The 18,020-nt window shown below is 59.6% G+C and overlaps 1 protein-coding gene across 2 annotated transcripts in view; it reads right to left on the minus strand.

Moving 5' to 3' along the window:
• Positions 1 to 8,377, minus strand: part of HOOK2 (hook microtubule tethering protein 2) — a 13,329-nt gene extending 4,952 nt beyond the window's left edge. Inside the window, exons 1-17 of one of the 2 annotated variants that reach the window (XM_025863251.2) lie at positions 7,479 to 8,377; positions 6,876 to 6,961; positions 6,734 to 6,806; positions 5,725 to 5,775; positions 5,487 to 5,619; positions 5,327 to 5,394; positions 4,914 to 4,976; positions 4,538 to 4,618; positions 4,271 to 4,431; positions 4,036 to 4,176; positions 2,899 to 3,100; positions 2,567 to 2,677; positions 2,370 to 2,457; positions 1,923 to 1,992; positions 1,096 to 1,233; positions 898 to 985; positions 665 to 699 (exon numbers count right to left, since the gene is read on the minus strand). In XM_025863251.2, the coding sequence (XP_025719036.1) occupies positions 665 to 699; positions 898 to 985; positions 1,096 to 1,233; positions 1,923 to 1,992; positions 2,370 to 2,457; positions 2,567 to 2,677; positions 2,899 to 3,100; positions 4,036 to 4,176; positions 4,271 to 4,431; positions 4,538 to 4,618; positions 4,914 to 4,976; positions 5,327 to 5,394; positions 5,487 to 5,619; positions 5,725 to 5,775; positions 6,734 to 6,806; positions 6,876 to 6,961; positions 7,479 to 7,523 (1,634 nt within the window). In that variant the 5' untranslated portion in view covers positions 7,524 to 8,377. The remainder of the gene's footprint in view (positions 1 to 664; positions 700 to 897; positions 986 to 1,095; positions 1,234 to 1,922; positions 1,993 to 2,369; positions 2,458 to 2,566; positions 2,678 to 2,898; positions 3,101 to 4,035; positions 4,177 to 4,270; positions 4,432 to 4,537; positions 4,619 to 4,913; positions 4,977 to 5,326; positions 5,395 to 5,486; positions 5,620 to 5,724; positions 5,776 to 6,733; positions 6,807 to 6,875; positions 6,962 to 7,478) is intronic. The other variant, XM_073887646.1, reaches the window with a different exon arrangement.
• Positions 8,378 to 18,020: the final 9,643 nt, after the last annotated feature.

Raw genomic sequence — 18,020 nt, forward strand, 5'->3', positions numbered from 1 at the left:
CTCTCTCGCTTGCTCTCTCTCTCAAATAAATAAAATCTTTAAAAAAAAATAAAATAAAATAGGGGCACCTGGGTGGTTCAGTCTGTTAAGCATCCCCCTCTTGATTTCTGCTCAGGTCATGATGTTGGGGTCATGGGATTGAGCCCCGGGTCAGGCTCCATGCTCAGCAGAGTCTTGCTTGTCCCTCTCCCTCTGCTCCTCCCCCTGCTCATGCTGTCTCTCTCTCAAATGAATAAATAAATAAAATTTTAAAAAATAAAATAAATCGTTTTTTTTGTTGTTGTTAAAAATTTTTTTTTTTTTTTAGAATCTCTACATCTAATGTGGGGCTCAAACCCATGACTCTGAGATCAGGAGTCACGCGCTCTACCGACTGAGCCAGCCAGGCGCCCCCAAAATGTTTTTTTTAACAATGTAAAAAGTAAAAGGTGATTGTCACCTTGTCATATACTACCTTACTGAAATTCCCTCCATGGCTCCCCATTGTTCCCCCCAAACAGTTCATACTCCTTCCCTTGGCCCCCAAGACCCTACCTGATCTGAGCCTTCTCTGTTTTGGCTAACTAGTTCTCATAAATAAGCCCCCAAAGACAGCAAATGACCCCCACATCTGTGCCCCAGCCTTTCCCCCCACCACCAGGAATGCCCTCCCTCTGGGACTCACAGATGTTCCTCCAGCTTCCTCTTCAGCAGGGCAGACTGGGGGAGAGAACAGGCACTGGGTGAATGGGGGTCCAGAGGTCCCAACTCCTTCCCGGGGTGAGGGTAGGGGGTGCCACCCTGGGCCCACGGTACTTACAATGGACTGCAGGGGACATCGAGCAGCAGGGAGGAGAGAGAGAAGGGTTACGGGGAGGGCACGAGGGAGGGCCAGGCAGGGAGGAGGAGGGCACTCACATCCTCGGTCTTGCCCCCCTGCTCTTGCAAGGCCTTCTGCAGGTCCTCCACCTGGGCCCGCAGCTCCAACAGCTGCTGCTGGTTCAGCCTGCAGGAGTGCGGGGCTGCTGAGTGCCTGCGCCCGCCCTCTGCCCCGCATCACACGCCCCCTCCATGCGCGCGCGCGGGGGGGCCCCCCTCCGCCCCGTGGGTCCTCACCGCAGCTGCGTCTCCAGCCCGTGGCGCGCGCGGTTGGCGTCCTCCAGGTGGCGCTGCAGCTCCTCCTGCCGCTCCCGGTAGGCCGCCTCCTGCTGGCACAGCTGCTTGTTCTCCAGCTGAAGCCGCAGGAGCGTCTCCCTGCCGACCGCGAGGGAGTGAGCAGGGCTGGAGACGGGTCACCCCGCAGGCCTGCCGGACTCTGGCAGGGAGACTGGGCGGACAGGGCTGGCAGAGGGACAGAGCCCTGGGGAAGAGCCCGACCAGACCCCGGGGCCGGATTAGAGTAATGGGGACCCAGCGCCGGGGGACCAAAATGGGCGGGGTTTTGAGCTGGACCTAAGGGTGGAGGCAGGCAAGGGCGGGGCTACGGGAGCGGGTTAGAACATTCAGGATCCCCGCTACGGCTGCGAGAAAGCAAGACTGCGGGAAACACAGACGCAGAAATAGGAAGAACTGGGGTGGGAGAGTTCATCTGGGCAAGACACGAGTCACTGAACCTAGCAAGGGCTACACTGAGGACAGGGCTACGCCCTGGGGGCAGAGTCCTACATGAGTGGGGCTGGGGGTAGGAATTTTGCTCGGTGAGTGGAGCCAGATGGGTTGGGCCTAATTTGTGCACTGAGGATGGATCCTGGAGAGGCAAGCAACCAACAAGGGCTAGAGCGCCGACCAGGTAAGGGCCGAATTAGGAGTGAGGGGGCCCAGGAGCCAGGCTAGGACTTGGCATCCCAACATAGCAGGCCAGGCTAGCAGTAGGTGCCTGCACTGGGAGCAGGGCAGAGAGTGGGCTCTGGGTGCGGCCAGAGCTCTGAGCGACCCCAGGGTACCTCAGCTCTGCAGGTAGGATCTCTGCTGCTAAGTTTTCCACAGCTGGTGAGGTGGGATCCAGCGAGGGGTCTGGAGAACGTGAGAAATGTCTTCAGGTTGGTGCACAGCTGCTGCCCCCAGCCCTAGGGTTCTCTTTCCAAGAATCATCTTTGGGGACTCAAGTTTGGCCCAAAGCCTGGCTTAACACAAGCCTCACTCCCAAGCTTGACAGGGAGCAGCGATGCATGGCCTGAGTTTGCCTTTGCCCCACCCTGATCCTGGGAGGTCACCCCTGCCTTCTGTCAGCCCTTGTCACCTCTTCCCGCTCTAGCCTGTCTTCAAAGTGGCCTAGCTCTGCCCCCCCCCCCCATCTAGACAAGCCCCGGGACACTGCTTTTCTGTCTGCCCTAACAGCACCTTAGGCCACCCCTGCCCCAGGCCCTAGGGCTGTTAGGCCTCCGACTCACCAGCCTGGGTCAGCCCCCGAGGCTGCAGCTGGGCACAGCGCAGTTCCTCATTGGCCTCCCGCAAGGAGTCCCTCTCCGCCAACAGCCGCTGGAGGGACAGGGTTGCAAGATGCCATTTGAGGGATGGTTGGCCTCCTGGGGACTGGGCTATGCCAGGATGGACAGGGTGGGGCTTGGATGCCGGACTTCAGCCTCACCTCCTTCTCTTTTGTCACCAACTCATACTTCTCCTCCAGATTTCGACACTCGAATAGCCATTTCTCGGCCTTCATGGCCTCTTCCTGCCTCTGGCCCTGCAGTTCCTGAACCTGAACAGAGAGGAGGGGTGAGGATGCAGGGTTGAAGGTGAAGGCCTGCGGCCAGAGAGGCCAGACCTCGGAGGGGCGGGGCTTACAAGCCTAGGGAGGGGCTATGCAAATGAGGGCGAGAGGGCTCTGGGCGCAGGGGCTCCGCGCCATGCTGAGGATGGGCCAAAGTGAGAGGGGCGAGGGGCCCAGCGGCCCAGGCTCTGCCCTGGTCCCTGCCGCACCTGTCGTCGCTGTGCCTCGAGCTGGGCACGGAGCGAGCCGGCCCGGCGGAGCTCATCCTCCAGCTGCCGGGTGCGCTCCGCATGGCCGGAGTTGCACTCCTCCAGCTGCCGCACCTGCCGCCTCAGCTCCCGCAGCTCCCCCAGCCGGCGCCGACAGCTGCTCAGCGTGGCCTCCAGCTGCCCAGCGCGCTCAGAGGACTGCCTGGGGGAGGAGGCAAGTCAGGAGAGGAGGCCTGGGTCTGGGGTCAGGGTTCAGCTTGGATCTGAGGCCCTCTGGGCAGGGGAAGATGTCACGTCACCTGGGGATGTGTGGGTTCAAGGTGGTAGATCGTGAGGGTCAGGAGTCAGCCAGGGCTCGGTGTTGTTGGGAAATCATTAAGGGGCATAGAGGGAGCCCTAAGCACCAGTGGTTAGCCCAGGGTCATAATCAGGGATGGGGGGGGGTTGTGGGGATATAGAATGACTGAGCGGTTCCAGGGGGGAATGATGGTGCCCAGAGGCTCTAAAGAGCCTCAAGGACACTTTGAGGTTATAAGGTGGCTGTGGGATCAACGAGGGCATGGTGGGGTCATGGGGGAGCTTCAGGGCAGAGCGCTATGTGGTCCTCTAAGGTGCAGTAGGGATTCACTAGACACTTTAACATTACAGGGGTGCTGTGGGGTCACAGGGGAGCCTTTTGAGGTTACAGAGTCATGGTGAGGTCTAGAAAGTGGGTGTTCTGGAGGCCCAACAAGTGCTCTGGGGCTGCAGGGGTGCTGTGGAGTCAAGAAGGAAGAGTCCTATCATGAGGGGGCACATGAGGGATCAGAGGGGGTGGCGGGGGGATTACTGCATTTGGGTCCTGGAGGGCACAGTAGGATCCTGGAGCATGAGGGCACCTGTGCAGCATGGGAGCAGGGGTGGGGAGCTGGTAGCTGGGGTCGTGGGGATCTTCCAAGGTCTGGGGGCTATAATGTGGGATCACTAGGGCACATTGTGGGGTCCTGGGGGGCGTCAGCGATCCAGGAATCTTGGTGGTGTCCAGAAGACACTGTGTGGGTCCACTGGGCATTTGGGGGTTTTCGAGGGACTATGGCATCAAGAGGGACACGGTGGCAACACGAGTGGGCAGTGGGGACCCAGGGACCGACCACTCACCGCAGCTCGTCCATCTCATCCTTCAGCGCCTGCGCCTCCTGGGCCAGACTGGTCAGCGCCTGGTTCCGCTGCTGCAGCTCAGAGACCTCCCGCTCCAGCTCGGCACAGTGCAGGCGCTCGTCTTCCCTGCCGTTCTCCAGCCTGGCGGGGTGGGGTGGGGAAGAAAGGGACACTTGAGGGGACCGCAGCTGGGCCAATCCCCTGGCCTGCTGGCCCCATTCCCAGCTGACTGCACCTGAAGTTCTCCTCCTGCAGCTGCTCCAGCTGGGACTGCAGCAGCAACAGCTTCTTGGCAGTGAGGCCAGGGGCGCCCTCACCCTCCGGCCGGCCCACCCGCTCCCGCAGCGCAGCATTCTCCTGGGCGAGGCTCTGCTTCTCCTCGGACAGGAGCACCAGCTGCCAGCAGGGGGTGCAGATGAGCTGGAGTTTGGAGGGGAGAACGGAGGCGAGCAACCCTGCCCCAGGAGCACCTGTGCTCCCTCCCCGCCACCCTCAACCTCACCTGCCGCTCCAGGTCCAGACAACGCTGCCGCAATTCATCCCCCTCATCAGCCTCCTCGCTCAGGAAGTAGTACCTTCGGGACTGAGGAGGGGAGTGGAGGGTGGGGAGGAGCGAGGAAGTCAGGGATCCATGGGAAGAGAGTGGAAGGAGGCTGGCATCTCTAGTGGCAGAGAGGAGGAGCCCAGAATCCCTCAAGATCTAACAGAGGGCTGGGACCCCAAAGGACTGGAGGAAAGGTGATGTGGGAACGAGGGAAGAGGCTAGGACCCTGAGGGATGGAGATAGTTTATACACTTAAGGACAAGTTCCTCCTCCTTAGGCAGCCCTGAGAATCAGCAATGGGCTTGGTCCTTTAACAAGGTCCCCCATCTCTTACCTGGTTATCAAAGTTCCCATATGTTTCTGGTGACAGGGAGTCCGGGGTGTCTTTGGTCATGAGCTGAAGCGGGGCAGGAGGACATCGAGATGAGCTGGGCCCTCTGAGGGTGGCCATTAAAGCTTCCATGACCCAGCCTAAGGGCCTCTCCATCTTCCTGTCCCCAAAGCCAGTTCTCCCCAAGAACCCCAGGCTAGAGGCTGCCTTCCTGCCATGGCTCCAGCAGGGAGGCTGGGTCCTTTGAGGGTGCTAAATGGTGACTTAGAGCTGGCAGACACATGAGATGGGGAAATCTGGCCAGCTGGGTTCCAGGAAGAGCCCAGACCTTACCAGAGCAGAGCCTGTGCCCAGTTGCCTCTGCTCTGATGTCCCCTCCCCTGAAGCTCCTTGCCACAGTGGGCACCCCCACCTACCTCCTGGATGGCTTCCATTACCACATGTTGAACTGATTCCTCCAGCGTCATGATTCTCTGGATGTGCTCTGGGGATCAAGGTGGAGAACACTGAAACATGGGGGTAGAGGGTGAGGAAGAGTTCCTCGGGTCATCCCCTGGGGGCCCTGAACCCCCATACCCTGCTTCTTCTCGCAACTGATGGCACAGCCAAGCACCAGCTGAAGCAGCTTGCCAAGCTCTTCTGGGTCTGAAAACTCGCCAATGAGGCTCACGTCCGGAAGGTGCTGCTCCAAAACGGGATGCCCCAGGACCTGAGGACAGGGGGGTGGGGGTGGGAATAGGGGATATGAGGGCTCACAGACACTCACCTCCTCCCAACCCAACCCCACCCCCTAAGTCCTGTCATAGTTACTCACATCCTGGGAATACTCCACCAAGCTCTGTAAGATGGTCTTCAGGTTGCTGACCTAGGGAGAGGTAAGGAGTTGTGTCCAGGGTCCCAGAGGCCCCCAGAAGGAGCCAGGCAGCCCCCACTGTGAAGCTGCCCATCCCAGCCTTTTCTCTCTGCCTCATTTCCCAATCAGTGGTCATCTCATCCTGTTTGGCACCGTTCTCTGTCTAAATGTCTTCTCTCCTAGGGATGACCTATCTAGTCGCCTGCCCTTCTTGTCTACCTGTCCATCTTGTTCACATGTCCCCAGAATCCAATCACTTCTCATCACCTGCCCTGCCACCCTTTGGCTCTAGCCACCTTCATCTCTCACCTGGATTATTGCACCAACCTGGTCTCAATTTCCACTCTTGCTGCCTACCCCCCATTCCTCTCCAAGCAGCCAGGGGGAGCTTTTTAAAGTCCAAGCCAGGTTGTGTCTTTCCTCTCTGCTAAAACCCTCCCTTGACTTTGCACAGCACTTAAAATAGAATCCATCTCCCTGCCCCAGCCTGCCCTCCTCCTGATGACCTCATCCACCATTCTTGGCCCCTTGTTTTTTGTTCCGACCTCCCTGCCTTTCCTCGATACATCAAGCTTTGCATTTGCTGTTCCCTGTGCCTGGAATCCTGTTTCTCCAAATTTCACATGGAGATCAACCCATCTGGAGTAACCACCCACCTAGTTGCCCTCTCTCATGGCTCAGCTTTTATTGTCTTTATAGAACTTACTGCCATTGGAAATTAATGTTTATATGTGTGTGTGCATGCAGGTTTTTGTCTTTGTTATTCCTTGCTGCACACCCAGGCCTGCTCCATAGGAGAATGAAAGAACAGAGTTGGCTCATCACCAGACATCTGTCCCTCTTCCTAGCCAAGTCTGTGCATCACCCAGGACATGTGGCTAGCTGACCCATCACCCAGGATATGTCTAGCTTAGCCTTCCCTGATTATCTCTTCGCCAGTCTGTCCCCCAGTCATGAGTCCACCTGTCACCTTCAGCCTCCAGTTGGGACCTGGGTCATCTGAGATGCCCTGGAGCCACGCCTCGTTGAACCAGGAAGGATCTCTGGGGGCGAGAAGGTGGGATGAGCTGCTGGAGGACCTTTTCGGGACCCTCCCCCTCAGCCCCACTCACATCTGGTTCAGCACATAGGCTATGGCGAGGCCACTACTCAGGTCCTGGGGTCTGGTACAGGGGGACGGGACGTGGAACGTCTGCAACTGGGGAGGGAGAGGAAAGGACAACGGGCAGTCAGGGCCTGGGAGAACAGAACCCTTCCCCATTTGCAGATTTTCCCGGTCAGCAGGAACCTCACACGGTTGGCGGGGACTGGCCTATAGTTTTCTCACACCAGCTCCGCGGGGGTGTGGCCTCGGCACACCTGGGCCTGAAGGGGGCGTGGCCTCACTTCACTTGTGTTCCACAAACCCCGCGTGACGAGGCCAGGGCGGAACCACGAGTCACCTGGGCCCCACAGGCCCCACGTGACCAGACCAGCTCACCTGTGCCCTCGCCCTACGTGACCCAGCCGCGAAGGGGCGGAGCCTCACCTGTTCTTTCCACGCAGACCTGCCACGTGACGGGGGCGGGTGCTCAGGCCAGAGTCCAACCGCCCTGCAAGCCCACCACTCTTTCCTCCTCCCAGCCCCAGAACAGAGGGGTAGACTGAGCCAAGGCCAGGGCTCCCGGGCAAGAAGAAGGGGCGCACACCTGTCCCTGGCCCCGCCCCCGACCTACCCAGGTGAGCAGAGACCCGCATAGCTCGGCCTTGTCCACGCTCATGGCTCCCAGTCGGATTCGACCCCGGCCGCGGAGCCCCGCCACCGCAGCCACCTCCTGATCCGCCACCAGCGAGCGCCCGCAGCCCCGACCTCCCGCTCGGCCTAGAGCGCCGCCCCGCCCCGCCCCCTAGGCGCAGGCCCCGCCCCGGACACGTGATCTCCCGACGCCCGATCGGACTTCCAGTCCCCCCATCTTGGATCCGGGCAGCGTTCAGGCGCCCGCCCTGCCGCTAGGGGTCAGTCGGGACCAAGCTTGCACATCCCAAATGTGGACCCGCTACCCCTCCTCCTTGGCTCTTTTGGGGGTAGCGGAGACGTCACGATAACTCCTCATCATGTGAGGCGGAGCTATCCCACCCTGTTATACAGGCTTATTCACGTCCTTTCCCTTCAGCTGGAAGAAATTCTGCTGCCTAACCACCTTATCGGAGCCTTTATCTACGCGGGGAAAGGGCAGGCCATAACACGTTCTGTGGACTTCGAGGAGAGATCCTAAAGGGGTCTTCCTGGTGGAGGTGACCTGAGAGTCTTGACTCAGGGGTAAACAAGGGGTCACGAGCGTGGTCCTAGGTCGAGGGGACAGGATGAATCAGCCAGACTCAGGTCTTGGGTGATGGACAGACACACTTGTTCAGTATGGATCGAATTCCACTGAGCTGCTCCTGCACCATGCCCACTCCACCCACCCAACCCCCCCGTCCCCCCCCCATCCCCGAGCCCCTGAGGTCCTCCAGCCTCAGATCCCAGGACCAGGCCGCCCAGGTACCCAAGGCCCACCAGGGGGCGCGCAGACTGCAGGAGCACGGCCTGCGGGGAAGCCCTGTGCCCTTTCAGAGACCCCGCCCGGGCGGTGGAGGGGGCTCAAAGGAAAGTGGTAACAATAGTAGTTAATAAAATTGCAGTCACCATTTATTGAGTGTCGACAGTATGCAGTTCCTGCGCTAAGCGATTTAAATTATATAGGCGGTTGAAATCTCCCCATGACTCTAGGTGGCAGGTGCTGTTTTAATTCCCGGTCGCAGGAGAGGAAATAGAGGCTCTAGTTGGCTTTAGGGGAAGGGGTAAAGCCCCGGCCCGCACCCTTTGGCGCCAGAATACCCCAGCAGCTCCTCTCCCACGGGGCGGGCAAGGTAATGAGCAGTAATTAGAGGTTATTAGCTGTACCTGGAGGGAGGGGCGGGCTCTGCTTTGGGGGTGGGTCTAGGTCTGAGGGGAGGGGCGCTGCTCTCTCCAACCCCGAGTCTGGCTCCGGCGACCCTGCCCTGGAGCGGGTTGAGCAAGATGAGAGCAGCCCCCACTCCGCATCGCTTGAGCACAGTCACTCTACCATCAGAAACCCAGTTACAGCCCACTCAGACGCGCAGCCGCATGCACGCGGGGGCCTCCCAGGCTCGTCTACACCCCCACACCCCCTTCCCGCGTTGTTTTCGGCCTCTAACCCCTTGGAGCAGGGTGAGAGGGAGGAGGGAAGGGGACAAGGGCCGGCAGTGCCGGCTTCCGGACTGGGCTGCCTTCCGGCGGGCGTGGGAACAACTGCCGCTGGCTCCCCCTTCCCGCACCCACCGGAGGACAGGGTGCTGCCAATAGGGGGAAATGGGGCCGCCCTACCCCCAGGTAAAAGTGGAAGACGGGCCGGGAACCACGGTTGTTACAAGCCGGGGGGGTGCCTGGAATATTTGTGGGAGGGCCTGTTAGCCCAATGTTGGGGGACATGTTGTGACCGCCACATATTTGGGGTGGGATCCCCAATATTTGCAAAAACTGCAGGGATCTTGATGTGTAGGAAGAATCTGGGAATCCAGATATTTGGGGCATGGACTTAAATTGTTCTAATGTGATATTATGGGCTTTTTAGATTAGATGTTCAGTGACCTAAGTCCCCAGATTTAAGGAAAGGTCTGGGTGCCCTCAATTTGGGAGAGGAGCCACAACCCTCCATTTGGGGCGGCATGGATTCTTATGTTTGTGGGGAAAGGAAGCTTCCATGTTGGCAGGGAAGAGCAACAATCTATTATGGGATGCAGGGAGCCCCACTGTTGGGGGCGATCTGGGTACCTTCAATTCAATTAAAAGCCTTCATTTGGGGGCAGGAACCCTATATTTCGGGGAAAGATGCAAACCTCCATTTTTGGAGGAGGGAGTTCCAAAGTTTGGGGGATGCCCCAGAGGCCTCCATTAGTAGGGAGGATCCAGCTGAGAGCCCCTCACAGAGAGTGTGGATGGGGGCCAGCAGCCCCCAGCTGGTTTGGAGACCCCACCCCCTCCTGCCTGTTTCCAGGAACAGCTGGGCCCAGCCTGGGTTGTACTGCTGGGAAGCTGGTGACTCAGCCCCTCCCTGCGGCCACAGCTGGACCCCGGCCCGACCCCTCCGGCCTTCACATCTGGGCAGAGACCCAGTCATGAGGGCAAGGATGGGGATCCTGGGTGCACACAATTGGAGGATGATGCCCTTTCCCCAGGGCTGACCACAGCTACAGGGTGGACACCATGCTGCATACCAGGAGGGACTCTGGCAGGCCTTCTGCACTAAAGACACTGACATCCCGCTGGGAACTCCCATCCTGTCCTCCTCCGTGTGTGCGTGTGTGTCTTGAGTCCGTGTAAAGTGTGCTCATTTATGTAGGTGTGAGATGGTGCGTCTGTGATTGTGTGTGCACAGGCATTGTGTCTGCATCCACCTGTGTCTTGGGGCCCTGGGAATTTATGCAACAGACTGTGATTTGGTGGTGGGGGTGCTGATGGGGACTGGGGCACAATGCTTCTCTATATGCAACCTCGCTGTGTGTCTACATCCCTGTGTCATCTTTTTGTATGCGAAGTGAGTGTGTTTTGTGCGACCATGTCTTTTCTCGCCATGTGGCTTTCTGCGACAGCATGACCCTGACATGTGTGTCCTTGATTTGTCCACATCCCCAAGACAATCGGAATGTCCCTGTGTGTGCCCTTGTGGGTTTGTTTGTGACTCTAACTTGTGCACCCTATTTGTGATGACCGTGTGACTAAATGGTTGTCATTTCTGTCCCCACCATGTGTCTCTGTGCCTTTACAATCTCTGTGTGAGAGGTATGGCTGTGTTGCAACTGGAATCCTGGCATCCAAGACTTTGTATCTGCGTCTTACTTTGTCTTGATGGTGATGGTGTGGCCTTATCAGAGTACCTATATATACCACCTGTCTGAATGGAGATGGCCCTGTCTCCGTACACAAAGAATAACAGGTGTGCCTGTGTAACCATCTGGGTCTCCACGTGTGTCTGTGTGTACGTGTGACCCTGACCGTGTCCGCTGCGGGGCTGGCTGGACTGGTGAAGGTTTGAGCCAGTGTATGGCAGGTGTATCCTGTGTCCGTGTGACACTGTGGGTCATCGGAGAGTTTGTGACCTTGTGTGTGGGGGGGTGTCAAAGTCACACGCGACACCGCGCTTGGCGGAGGCGGAGATGTGCGCAGTGGGCACCAGACGCCCCACGTCCCACTGCTCTACGCCGGGAGGGGCCCCTCCCCGCGCTGCGGGGGCGCGTGCGTCGTGCGTGACGTGAGACACGACAGGGGTCGCTGCATGCGTGGAGCCCGACGCGGTCGTGCGTGCGAGCGTGGGGGGATGGGTTGGCTGCGCGCGCGTGTGCGTGGGCGGCCGCGGGGGTGGGGCGCGCGGGGGCGCGCGGGGCATGGCCCCGCCCCCTCCCCAGGCTTAGGGCGCGGGTGAAACCCGGGAGGGGGGCCGCCGTTAACCCCTTCCTGACCGACCTGAAACTTGTGGCCCCTCGACGGAGCGCGCGGGGGCTTCCCCGGCGCGCGGGGGCCGTCCCTGCTGAGAGAGGAACTCCCCCCCCCGTGGAGCTGAGAGACCCCCCAGTTACTATGGGAACCGGAGCCTCCCGCGCGGCCTGACGCGTGCTTCCCCCCTCCCCCAGCCCCGCTCTTCCTTCAGCTCGGTGGTCCACCGGCAGTGCGCTTTCCGCTCCGGGTCTCTGGGGAAGGGGGTTGGGGGTCAGCGGGGCTGGAGCATGCGTGACTCAGGCCAGCGCGGGGGTCCCTTGGCCGCAGCCGACCTTGCTCCCCCTTCTCCACCCCCGTGACTCACCCTTCGCGGCTTTCCCCGAGTGTGAGTCAGGCCCCTGGGGAGGGGGCTGCGGACTCTGAGACCCCCTCCAGGCAGTGGGGGCTGAGAACTAAGTTCTAGGGACCTCCCGGTCCAGGGGGGGGGGGCGCCCCTTCCGGGGGCTGAAGGTGTCTTCCCTTAGCCATCCCGCGCCAAAGTCGCTGGAGGTGTTTCCCCCCACCCCAGAATTGGCAGGGCCTACCCCCCACAGCCCAGGCCTCCGGGAACCCAGCTCCCACCCCTCCCCCCCAGCCCACAGGAAGTTTTGGCAGAGCCCATCGTGGCGATGAAACGGTTAAAGCCGTTTTCTTATTCATTTCAAACCAGGGGCCCCTTTTGACTCAGAGCAAGCCGGGCGCCCCCTTGAGCCAGGCCTCATGGGGGCCTGGGGTTACACTCCACCCTACATGTACCATTTTTAGAGAAGGGAAGGAAGGCAGTTGGTGAGCTGGCTGGGGGTCTTGGGCAGCATTCAGAGCTGGGTTCAAATCCTGCCTCTGCCATCATTGCCATCTCTGTCTCAGTTTCCCCATATGAAAATGGTGGCTAATTATACCTGGCCCATTGTGTTGTTGTGGGAATTAGGTGAATAATAGAGGGACGCTTTGCATCCTGAGAGCTGGGCACAGCAATAGGAGGAGGCCTGGCAGGCAGAAGGACCCAGGTTCCTCCTGTCTCTCAGGCCTGGGTGTCAAGGTGCCCAGCAGAAGCCAGGTCTTTTGGGGCGGGCCGTGCCCCACCCAGGCGCTCTGAGGCCATGGGGTTCATCCCGTCCACCCCCTGCCCCAGGCAGGCACCCAGGAAGTGAGAGGCGGGGCAGGAATGAGGCGGAACCTGTTGGGCCCGTTGCCTCCCCACCTCCCACCCTCATTCCGGGGCCCTGACAGGCTACCCCCCCCACGCTGCAGCCCCACCCCCGCTGCCCTGGACGCCTGGGTCCTGACCCAGGGGTGGCCAAAGGGAGGGGATGTCGGCGGAGACAGCGTCTGGGGAACATCCTGTGGACTGCCGGCTGGACAGACTGGAGGGTCAGCCCCTCCCCGGGCAGGGCAGAAATCGGCTGGGGGCAGAGTAAACATGGCCCAGGGTGGCCAGACTTGGGGGAGGGGGTGGCAAGGAGTATACACACACACAGTCACCCCAAAAGAGACCCAGTCCAGACACACAAACTCCTCTCACCTTGGCCACAGAGAGACTGCCAAGCAGGGACACACCAACAGGGTCAGACACACATCTGGGCAAGCCGACCCAGCAGTGGCTGTCACATATAGGACAGTGACAGGGCAGACTCAGGAGCAAGATGGAAACGATGCCCCACACATGAAGACATCGGCAGGTCAGAGGCATGCAGGTAGGGTGTGTGTGATACAGGTAAATCAAATGGGCACACAGGCAAGATGGACACACTGACAAACACAGGCACAGACAGACATTCGGGTGAGAACACACAGCCCAGCAGACACAGCCACACTCACTCGCACTGAGACAAATATAATAGGCCAGAGACACACAGGCAGGAGAGCAACATAGAGAACTGGGTGTCAGACACACTCATGGTGATAGACTCAGAGAGAAGGGACAGTTGCTTTCAGGACAGGGACATCTACTGCTTCACTGGAGATGTTCAGACACACACGCACACACTGTCAGATCCTGACACAAGAGAAAGCAACACATGTGCGTGCACACACCAACAAGATCACCAACTCAGCAAGGTACTCAGAGGCAAGAGAGACAAACCTAAACCTACAGAGAGGTGGATGAAGAGGACACAGAAACACCGTGACAGAGAACCCCAGCCTCCCACACACATTGTGCACACACACACTCCCAAGGCTCCAAGGGACCCCGAGACATGGCCTTACGGATACACAATACCTTAGCAGTACCACACACAACTCAGACCCACCTACAGACTAGACAGATGCAAGCAGACAAACGGACATATTTACAGACATGGTCTGGCCAGACAGTCACACCCAGCACAGAGAGGCATGAACAAGCCATAGTCGGACATTCGTAAACTCATTGGCACAGAGACACCCTGACAGAACCTGCTGGCTAGCACACATGCACGCACGCGCACGCACACACTCTCACACACACACACACACACACACACAGCCACAGAGCTCACATAGACGTACAGACCAGCCACACACACACACACGCATGCACGCACACACACAGCCACAGAGCTCACATAGACACAGACTAGCCACAGACCTCACACGCACACACAGACCTCACACAGGCAAGCTGTGGACCTCACACATACAAACACACATACACACCAAACACGAATAGGTTAGCCATATGAACTCCAAAGCAACAAATGCATATGGGTCAGCCACATGCAACCTGTTCCACAGACCATGCACATACACTCACGCACCTCCCGCCCCCCAAAGCAGACAGGCCCTACACACCCCTGCAGGGTTGGGCCAACACACAGACACATGCACTGAGAAGACAGGCCTCACACACACTCTCACACGCCCTGACAGGCCAGCCACATGCAAACCCACAGCCAACCAGACACACACGCGCTCCTGGACCATGCTGAGGTGCTGTGGGGCTCTGTGCTTCCCAGTCTGTTTCTGCGCCCCCACCCCATCCTGGTGCTTCCTCTCTCCAAACATCACCCCCCCACACTTCCCTCCCTGCTGTTTGTCACTTCCCTTAGGAGGCCCAGCTCATCAGCCTCAGTCCTTGGTGGGGTGTGGGCTTATTTTTTCACCACATCCCCTGTAAAGGGGTGACCCAGGATGTCAGCCATGCTCAGGCCCCCCAAGACCTCTCCAGCAGTGGCGGGGGGGGGGCAGAAGTAGCTTTGTGGGAAACTCCCCTCATGCCCAGCTGAGTCAGCCTGAGGAGACAGACTCTTCTTCCTGCTTCCAAGAAAACCCAGAAGCTTCCTCTCCAGGAGAGGGGGTGAGGGACCCCCAAACCGCAGAGGTGGGGGAGGGAGGTGGCTGGCAGGCCAGGGGTTCCTGGGGGAGGGCCTCCGTGATTCTCAGCCTCTTCCTGCCCAGCTGTCTGTCCACACCCAGGGGCAGGGACGCGGGAGGCTGGGTGCTATGACTTGTGGGTTCTCGCCCTGGCCTGCCCACTGGCTGACTCACGGGCAGCCCCCAGCCCAGTTTCCTGGTGAGGGCCCGGTCGGTCAGTGAGGCTGGGGCAAGGGGGTCACCAGGCTATTTATAAGAAGGAGAAGTCCCTCAAGGCCAAAAGCCCCAGAGAAACCTGTGGGTGGGGGTGGGTGAACTTCCTCCTTATTCCACTCCTCAGGCCCCAGGCCCCTGGGCGTTGGAGAAGTCTGGGCACAGACTCCTCAGCCAGATGCTGATCTGAAGCCCAGGGGCTGGGCAGTACCCAGCTGCCAGTTTGGGCACCCAGGCTGGGTGGGGGAGGGGGCTATTCCTTACACCCTCCTCATAGCCCAGCCGGCCTTGGCGCCAGCAGGGCGGCGTGAGGGGGTGGCGCCCAGGCCACAAGGGTGAGACTGGCAGGGGCCTGGAACCGGCTGTACCAGCTCGGCTGGGCCCCCGCCCTCCTTTGCCGGCCCAATCCCCACCCCCTGCTCAAACACCCATGCAGAGGACATGGAGCAACCCGACCCCACTTCAACATGCTAGCCTGCTCTCACTCCCACCCCCAGCCCTCTGCCCTGTGCTCCACTCTACTTCGCAGATTAGAAAGAGACCCTTCAGGAAGGGACCTGCAGAGCTTGCCATACACTTGGTATACCATAAATGCCTCTCTGGTTATGAAAATCCACAAGACAGTGGCTAATACTCTGGAACCAGACAGCCCAGGTTATATTCTGACTCCAGTACTTGTAGCTATGGGATATCAAGCAAGTTCCTTACTTTTGTGTGTCTCGGTTTTCTTGTCTGTTAAATGGGGATACAAAGAGCATGCATTTCGCTGGGTTGTTGGGAGGGAGGCAACGAGTTACTCTATGTAAACCGCTTAGAAGAGTGCCTGGCCCATGGTAAGAGCCATATAAGTGTTAGCTATTAAAATAATAATTATTATTTCTCAGTCTGTCTGCCTATCTTAAGTGTCTCTGAGTCTCACTGTTAGTCTGCATGACGCTAACCCTGCCCCTGGTTTGTCTCTCTGGGCATCTCTCTCCCTGCCCTGACCCCCGCCCCCACACATCCACTTTTTCCTGCTCCATCTTTGTCCTCCATCTCGACCCTCTCTGGGCCAGCCTCACCTCTGTCCAGGACTCCCCTGGTATGGCCAACCTCAGCACTGGCCAGGGCTGATTCACTGTGGCCTCCTGGCCTGCGGGAGCTGCAGGTTGGCTTCCCAAGATGCTGCCCTCAGGCCAGACCCGCCCAGCCCCCCAATGCTGCCCACTGCGCGCCCCCGCAGGGCCCGGCCAGATGTCAGCTGCAGTTATTAGCATGGGCGGGAGACACAGGCCTGGCAGCACGCCCGCCAGACTCAGCGGCCAGCCGCTGGAATCTCCCTTGAGCCTGGGGTGGGGTTAGGGGAGCAGTTCAAGCAAGAGGAGGAGGGGAGGGAGCACCCAGGGGTCACAAGGACCCTCCAAAGATGGGGATACCCCCACCTTCTCATGGGACCTTCCTCCCTAACTTCACTGCTCTGCTGGACTTCCCCCTGCCCCCACAAGCTCAGTTTCTTTTTTGCCTCTTTCATTTTCCTTCTCTCCCTCACACTTAACTGTGCTCTCTCCCTGCCCTATAAAGTCAGGCTAGCCCCTGTCTCTCAGCCTCTCTCTATCCTAAAGAAATTTCCATCCTCCCAGAAGATAGAGGCCTCTCTCTCTCAGGGAAAGAGAGAGAGAGAGAGAGAGACTGATCTTTCACCTGTTGTTCTAGTGGCTCACAGTCTGCTTGGAACTCCCACTTTAAATCTAACTAGGAGCCTCACCATCTAAACCTCCATGTAGTGCTGGGGAAGGGGCACTGAGTTCTCTCAGATTCTCTCCCCTGGATTTTCTGGTCTCCTGCGACTGGATGAAGGAGACATCCCGGAGACGGAAGGGACCCCCCCCTTTTTAGGTATTCTGGATGGTTGGCGGACCCCTAGACTAAACTCGCCCACTGGTGTGAGAGAAGGGGCACCCCAGCCCCTAGGGATGTGGGGGGGGGAGAGGCCCAGACCTCCTGCTGTAAAAGAAAGGTACCCCACCCGAGGAAGGAGGCAGTCGTGCCAGCCCGCCCAGGCGCCGGGGGCACCTCGAGGCATTGGCCCGCCCCTCCGCGCCCTGTCGGGCCGGGGGCGAAGTCCGACCCAGGCCCGCGGGCAGGCGGGGACCTGACAGGCTGGGCCGGGCCGGGCCCGGCAGGACGCAGCCCCAGAGTAGCTGGGTGGGGCCCAGCGAGGCGGCTGTGGGGGCCTCGGGGGCGGCGGCGGGGCTGGTCGGGACTAGCCGTCCGGGGGCCCGGGCGCGCCCTGGGACCTGGCAAATACTCGGGCTCCCGGGTCCTGGCTCAGGGCCCCGGGACGGCGCTGGTCCCACCCCTTCCTGTGTCCTTATATGGGCGCGGGAGAGAACCTCCCGGGGCCGCCCCGCCCCCAGTTCAGCCCGCGGACTCCGGCCTGTTGCCATGGCGACCAGGCCCGCTCCCCGGTGCGTCCCCCTCCGTCGGGCTAATGGAATCGTCCCCGGACTGCCAGCCTCCGCGATCGCCTGCGGGTGCCGCGGGCTGAACCATTGCTGGGAGAGGGGGTACAGTGACTGGAGGCCTACGCGGCTGGGCGTGTTCTGCGCACCCTGGCCTTCGCCGGGGTCTCACGTCCACGTTCCTCTTCTGAGGCGCAGAACCCGACCGGACCCAGGGCGGGGCGCAGGGTCCGGTAGGATCCGAGTGACGGAGGCAGGGCCGGGCTCCTTCCCCGGGGGCTGTTGCCACACTTCCTGCCGCGGCGCTCTTTCCCCAGCCTGTTTCTAAGGAAGGAGTGGGGTTGGGCGACCGCGCCCCGGCCGTCGGGGTAGGTTCACGCACCAGGAGTGGACGCGGTGTCGGTCAAGCCCCGGGGCACTGGAGGAGGGCTTTGAGATGGGAGTAAAGTATACAGGCGTCTAGAAGTCACCCACAAGAGGGGGTGCCAATCATGGAAGATCCAGTAGTCCAAATCCCCAGGACCCTCAAAAAGCCCTCCTCTCAAGTCTCAACTGGAGACCCTGTGTCATTATCATCTAAGCTCTGAAGGTGTGTCCCGACACTTTTAACTCCTTCATCAGGGCCTTGCAGATGGCTCCAGTGACTCCCAACCTCTAACAGTGTCCCCATCTTCTCCTCCTCCATATTTTCCCTGACTCAGTATACCCCAGTACGCTCACCTTCTATATATCTAGATTCCCCCAGTTCCTTCCCCTTATGGAGGCCCTCAGTCTCTCCCATGGACTTCAGGACC

Source organism: Callorhinus ursinus, unplaced genomic scaffold (assembly GCF_003265705.2).
Source record: "Callorhinus ursinus isolate GAN/ISIS: 27379988/994484 unplaced genomic scaffold, GSC_fseal_2.0 scaffold82, whole genome shotgun sequence".
Classification (NCBI taxonomy): Eukaryota; Metazoa; Chordata; class Mammalia; order Carnivora; family Otariidae; genus Callorhinus; species Callorhinus ursinus.